The following is a 7,251-nucleotide window of genomic DNA, read 5'->3' as shown; positions in this document are numbered from 1 at the left end:
AACAATTAATATCCATCCGTATCTGATTACACCCCTACCTAGACGTATGGTTTCATTATAACGCATCCATATTCGATTACACACCTAGACGTATCCGATTACACGCATAGATGTATGTTTTCATTATAACGCACAGACATAGGTTCAACTCCATTTGTTCTAAATTATAACCTATAACCATCTATTTCTAATTTGTAAGATGTTTTGGTTTTTGTTTGTTCTAAATTATAACCATCCGTTCTAAACTAAATTGTAAGATATGTTGGCTTTGTAGATAAAAAAAGATTAGAGAGTCAATAAATAACTAAAGAAAAATAGAGAAGGCCTAAATGGCAAAATTCGTGACCCCGGTGTAACAGATGGGGATATATCTAGTAATATATTATTTCAGAAACACCCTAGGGTGAAAACGCTAACCACAAGCATGATCAAAACACAGAGAATGATGATCAACAGTACAGAAGGGCGACGTAGCAATTCAAACGGCACGCGGACTCCCACTAGTGGCCATTTGCGAAGCCGTTGCAGCACTTGGTTTTACCGCCGCCTATTTCCTCGGCCGGCTTCTGGGAATAGAACCTCCGGTACATGGAGTCCACCTTGGTGAGGTAGAATGTGCCCGGCTGCAGGAGACTCGTGTCGCTGCTCGTCTCGAAGTCTTTTGCGCCGTATCGGTGTTCCATCAGCTTCAGCGTCTCAACGAATTTCTCAGGCAAGGTCTGGTTGCAAGTGGTAGGAGAAAGCGGGTCAGCGCAGTCCACAGTGCAAGGATAGATACTGAAGGTCATTGGTCAATTAGAAACAGTGAACGATACGCATGAATGGGAAGGGCTTACCTCATGTCTTGACTGAAGCTTCTCGGTGACACCAAGAACTGAACCTATGTTTGATAGACTGAAGGGATGCTGGCCATTGTTTAGCCTCAACGAAAACATAGTGGATGTCAAGCCGCTGCCGTAAGAGAACATCACAATTCTTTGTCCATTCTGTAAGGAAACACGCCGCTAACTATCAGCTTTCAAGAACGGTGCTTACAGAACAATTCAATAAATAGTTTAAAGGTTCAGGGCTCACCAGACTATCATGCTTGTTATATAGCACAGATGCCAATGCAGCATAAAGGGATGCCGTATACATGTTGCCGATCTGTTTCGGAAGCAGAGTCGTTGGCTGAACTTTGATGCCATACAGGTGCTTTGCGACCTGTTGTGAGGCCTGGAAAGATGGCAGAATAAAATCATCAGACCACGAATTTCCTAAATGATAGAATTTCCTCACAAAATAATAAAATACCTTTTCCAAGTCGCGACTCTGGTAGCTCTCTTCACCAGTCAAATTTGAAAAGGACTGGAGCTTCTCTTTAGCATCATCATCAACATAGCTGGCAAAAGTATAGAAGTTCAGTTGAAACTTATCAAATTGGTCTTGATGTGTAGAGTACCCTCCATCTGACATTGTAAGATTCTAGAGAACTGATTGCTATATACTGTTTCACCTAAGAACTAAGATGAATCGTAAAGTGAAAGTTAACTTTTCTCAGAAAAGGAGGAAGCTCAATAAAAGAGTACAAACCTGCAGTTGCGCATGAAGTCATTGTAGTAAAGTCGAGCAAAACTCTTCTGCACGAGCTGTAATAACAGAAGAGAACTAAGAAAACTTTCCAAGGCCAAATCTAAAATCAACAGAAAAGGGGAAAACTTTCAGATCAGTTATCGATCTTCATTTAAAGCCCTTGGTTATTTGTATCTTACCTTGTTGTATGGAGAATGGAACACAAAATATTCTGCATCTGAAATTGAGAATTGTTTACCCGCAATCTTCTCATACCTAGTTTAAGAAGGGACATAGGGGAAATTTTAAGCAAATCGAAGCTAATTATTATTAAAAGGAAAGTGAAAAAGGCACAGCAGCTCACTTGTTGCAGAACTGTCTGTAGCATGAGTCAAGAGCCATCAGGTAGCATGTTTGGGATAATTTACCATCAACAACCTGGAATAAAGGTGCTGTTGTAAAAATGTTGAACTCTGAGATGGATAACCAGAAACATTCACTAGGGTCTGGACTCTGAAGTTCACAGGAATGCATATAAAATAAAAATAGCATAAATGATTTTATGAATAAAAAACTAACCGGATATTCACTTGCAAGATCAGGTTTGTAGAAATCATAAACATGAGCCATATGAGAAGCTCTATATTTGCTCTCGAAGGAAATCGGAGCATTAGGACCAATGAGCATTGCTATAGCAGCAGCACCTCCTGTTGGACGAGCTGGTCCTTCCGCATAAACCTGAGCATCACAATAGTCAATAGAGATGTCAGAAAGCAATTGTGTTTTCTAAAAGGAGAAAGCAATTATAAAACTGATGCTTAAAGGGAAGGCTGGATGACAAACCGCGCTGTCCGTGCAAACGACAAGACCATAACGGCCATCCCAGGAGTTACTTTCGACCCAATTCACACAATTCAGTAGGGCTGCTGTCCCACCATAACATGCATTGCTGGAGTCAACACCTTCAATGTCAGTATTATCACTTTCCTGCATTTTGTGAACAGATGCTAACAAAAATCAACTTTTTAGGAAAAAATAAATGAGAAAGGAAATGGACACGTTTTACAAAAAGAGGTGTAGTTAGCATGAAAATATTGTATTTGTACATGTGTGCTGATGCTACTTGGTAGAATTTACAAAGTCAGATGAACAAACCTCAAAAATCTGCATCAGCCAAGTTTTGATGGATTTGCTTTTGTCTATAACTGTTTCACTTCCCACCTCCAAGCGACCAATTAGCTTGGGATCAATCTTGTATTTTTTCAGCAGAGAATTGACAACCGTCAAACTGCAAGCGATTAGCCCTTCAATGAGGATTCAAACAAAAATGTATACCCATATCCAAAACAGCAACTGCATACTCCCTTAGAATACCAACTATATGCATCTCCTGCACAACACAATGTATGCATGGGGATTTTTTCCCCTTTTTGATTTGGTGATAAGGGGATCACGGGAGGATTGGGAGGGATTGAGGGGGAAATAAACTAATTTCCCCCTCAATCCCCTTCAATCCTCCCGGGATCCCGGGTCACCAAATCAGCCCTACTGAACTAGACGGGGAAAAGGATCTATGTGAATATACACATGCAGCAGGCTAAACATTCTTGTTTAATTTATAGGCTATTAAAAAGAACATACCTCATTGAGATGACATCCTCCACCTCGCTGCAAAAGGCCATGCAATCTTGCCCAAGCCCAATGGTGTACTTGCCTTTGCTCGCCCCATCATGGGCCTCAAGTGCTTCCTACATTAAAATGAGATTTTTAAATGAAAACCGTGAGCCTAAATGCTCAATTTAGTTGAAACAAATACCAGCAGATGTGACAGCTAGCCAAATCTTCTCGCGTTTTACTTGAAATGCTCAATTTCCCGTATTTACAGTTGTACACGGATTTTTGGAGGTCAAACTCTCCAAATTTACTGGAGTTTTAAATATTTGAATATAATCTTAAAAACCGCACATCTAGCATTGGTTTGATCTTCAGCGACATTACGCTGCACGGCAATCACGAAAATATAAAGGTTTAGACAGCAAGTGGCGACAGTTCCACCCTTGACACCCATCTGCCAAATACTTTCGTCAGATCCTAAAGAAACACAATCCTTCGACACAGAGAAGCCCCATCTTCCCCCGCACTGCAATGCGCCAAGGCAAAAGGTCCCGGAGACGCGGATCGGAAGCATTAGAGTCGCCCCGCAACAGCGGCGCTCGTAACAGCAGAACAGAAACAGTAACGCGCACAGTTCTTAGCGGGGGAAAAGGATTTTACCTGCTGCACGCAGGAGGGCGGGAAGTAGATGTCCATGGCGAGGATCCCGACATCCTTGCGGTCCATCTCCTCCACTCAAGCCGAGCCCCCTCGATCCGCTCCCTCTCTGGTCGCCGGCCGGTGCCTGTGCGCTCCACTCGAACGGAGCGAGTCAAGGCGTGGGCTCTGCTGTGTCCAGGAGCCCTAGGCGTGCGTCGGACTCTGGCAGGCTGGCGTACCGTCGGGAGGAGGACGGATGGATCGACGATGCGGATCTATGTGTTCGTGGAAATTTTCAGCCGCGTCAGCGTCGTCAGCTCAGCTCGCGCTCGGCGCGGTGGTTGTCACATCTGCTGGATCGATGCGAGATTCCGGCACGGCACGTGAGAGACACTCAGACACAGACACGACAAACGCCTCGAGGCGCCTACTCTTTTTACCAATTTTTGTTAAGCATTTAGGCAACCACAGTAATAACCTACTAATCAATTCTAGGTTTGAGATGCTAAACTTTTTAAAGTACGTTAATTAGATTTATTTTATTATAATTTTTATGTGAGAAATGCCGTTACACCTATTTGAATCGTGCCATTATTTTATTGACATAGTTCGTGTGCCACACATTATTTTATTGAATTACTTTAAATATTCGTGTCCATGTGTTAGCATGTCCTATTGTCACGTGGCCAATTTTTTTTGTTTTTTACTCCCCCATCACAAAATATAATTCATTTTAGACTAAATATACTTTCATTAATCAACCTATGTTTATATTCATTATCCTTCAAATAAATGTGTACAGAAAAAAGATGGGGCTAGGAAGAACTATATTTTAGGAGTTAGGACGAATGGAATACTATTTATCTCAGCACATCAAAATGTCAAAAAAATGTTAGTGTGTCTATGATGTGCCACAAATTATTTTAAATATCCTTTCATGTGGCCAGATTTTTAATATTTCTATTATTTATCTCAGCCCACATCAAAATTGTTAAAAAAAATATGTTAGAATGTCCTATTGCCATGTGGACAGAATTTTTTTCTAGAGAGGTGGGGCGCGAAACTCATAACTCGTGTGCTACTGTGCTCGCACCTGGCGCGCAGGGGTCTAGAACTCGCAATTCCGAGGTTCCTACCTCCTGGTCAGACCACTAATCTGAATTGCAAGGTCCCAACTATGTGCGTGGGCTGAATTATATGGGCTAAAACACATGTATGGGCTGAAAAAAATGTATAGAGGTTGAATTGGGCTAGAAAAAATATATAGGTTGAAATATGTGTGTTGTAGAAATACGTGGGCAGAATTGTGCCGGCCAAAATAATTATATGGGCTTAATTGTGCGGGCTGAAAAAAATTGTACGGTTGCAACCATAAAAAAAGTATATGGGCAAAGAAAATCAAAACGAAAATAATGGCATAGGATTTTGATGCTACGTGGTATTTGCCCATGTGGTAAGGCATATGATTTTATGACAAACAACCAATATCATAAAACTATACAACACTAAAAATGCAATGTTATATATTTGTGACATGAAATATATAGATGTCTTGTAGTAAATTTGTGACGGTGTTTTTTTACGTTAGGATTTTTATCAACTGGTTGTCATAAATCTTAAACCGTGACATTAATTCTATATATTATGACACAAATAGAATGTCAATAAATTGCATATTTCTTTATTATACTAAAGCACCATTTTCAACGGTCATGCTCCGTCATTTTTTTATAAAAAGGCATCCTCATATTTCTTTATAATCTAACCAGTGGTTCCATTTCATTCCCTTTTTCATCCACTCGTAGCACGCAGGCACACAACATGCTTCGCTCAGCCGTGTGGCATCCATGGTGCCTCGTCGGTCGGGTTTATTCCCAATGGCTGCACGAACCCTCCGCGCACAACATGGAGTATACTCTAGACTCATCGTGCTTTGTCGCCACATGATCTCCGGATCTCCCAACGGCTGCGAGAACCCTCCGCACACGACGCGAAGTGTACCGTGAACCCTATAAAAGGCACTTTTGGCCTCCCGGTCTCGCGTTGCGCCGTTCCATGCCCCCATAGATTTGGGGCTGGTGGTGGTGCTTTCGTTTCATGTGCTCTCCCTATCCACCAACACCAATAGAGCCATGAGCAGAGGGATGCAGCTGGAGAGCCTACTGGCTAGCAGCAGCAGGAGCAGGGCAACACGCAGAGGACGAGCATGTTTGTGTGGATAACCTCGTTGAGCACCTTGGACTCCGTTGCCCAGGCATCCCTGCACCGGGCGCCTTCTATGGGGTGAGTTGGAATCGTATTTGCATCCGACCTAAGTGTGGACTATCTACCTTTTGTTAAATATTTAACATGTACCGTTTATGGATCTATGATTTATTCTTTTTGTGAGTGGCAATTGTTCTTATCAATGGACTATATACTCACTTTGATATTAAATTTGTTTTTTATGAGTGTCAAATATGATTGTTTGCTGTCGCACGTACATGTATTGTACTAGTCTTACATAATGGCGAGATCCATGACACCCACAACATAGTATAAGAACAATCAATACATAACATGGTCTAAGTGAGAATATCATTTATCAAAAAGGAAAAAGAAATGAAATACCATTGGTTCACTACTTGAGCATCAGTTTGAGCTATCTACTAATAAATCGACGACGGCATGGGGCGCTGAAACTTACAGCAGTAAAGCCTTTGTCAAGATGATCGCAAAAGCCAAAACTACTCCAGTCCAATCTACCTCGTCATCAGGGAAGACGTGAATATAATTGAAATTGGAGGATTTTAGGGACGGTTTGCCCTATACTTAAGGCACCAAAAATTGTCATGTATTTTTACCACACTTGTCTAAGGTTAGAAGTTTAAATTCTGCCCCACAATAGTGGCATGTCTAAAAGAATCTACCGTATTTTTACAAGTCATTGACAAGTGCGATTTACGCAGCACAAATTTTTTTTGTCACCATTATGGCTATAAATCAAACATATACCTAACTTAGTCAAAATTGTCTAACCTTAGACATGACAAACTGTGACAATTGAGTTAGCAAACCAAACAAACCTAGTAAGAAGCTATGCCCTGGCGTGGTTGGTTGTAAACAATCGTAGAAAAAAATGACTCTTTGTGTACTCCCTTTGTCCAGTTTATAATTTGTTTGAGTTTTTACACTAAATTTGACTAAGTCATCTTATTAAAAAATCGTAATTATCAATAATTTTTACTTGGTATCATTCAACATATAATATATTTTAAGTATGGCTTTGAATTTTCTATTTTTCTAAGAAATTTGAATAAGACAACCGATTAAAAATGGTAAAAAAAACTCAAATGAATTATAAATAAATTAGGATGGAAAGAGTATAATTTATCCTAGAAAACCATAGAAAATTATTTCAGACAAAAAAAATTAGAAATTGGAAGAGCTCTACCAAAAAATATTTAG

The 7,251-nt window shown here is 40.6% G+C and overlaps 1 protein-coding gene across 1 annotated transcript; it reads right to left on the bottom strand.

The window, feature by feature from the left end:
- Positions 1 to 354: 354 nt before the first annotated feature.
- Positions 355 to 4,202, bottom strand: LOC100272824 (Hydroxymethylglutaryl-CoA synthase). The gene is made up of 12 exons (NM_001147277.1): positions 3,826 to 4,202; positions 3,193 to 3,299; positions 2,707 to 2,839; positions 2,395 to 2,538; positions 2,131 to 2,289; positions 1,916 to 1,989; positions 1,752 to 1,827; positions 1,573 to 1,628; positions 1,294 to 1,381; positions 1,075 to 1,215; positions 837 to 986; positions 355 to 719 (listed from the first exon to the last, which is right to left on the bottom strand). The coding sequence occupies exons 1-12, from the start codon at positions 3,889 to 3,891 to the stop codon at positions 501 to 503; spliced, it is 1,413 nt and encodes a 470-aa protein (NP_001140749.1). The 5' UTR covers positions 3,892 to 4,202; the 3' UTR covers positions 355 to 500.
- Positions 4,203 to 7,251: the final 3,049 nt, after the last annotated feature.

This window comes from Zea mays, chromosome 7 (assembly GCF_902167145.1).
Source record: "Zea mays cultivar B73 chromosome 7, Zm-B73-REFERENCE-NAM-5.0, whole genome shotgun sequence".
In the NCBI taxonomy this organism is placed as follows: Eukaryota; Viridiplantae; Streptophyta; class Magnoliopsida; order Poales; family Poaceae; genus Zea; species Zea mays.
The sequence above is the reverse complement of the archived record's forward strand: the minus strand, read 5'-3'. Positions and strand labels throughout refer to the sequence as shown.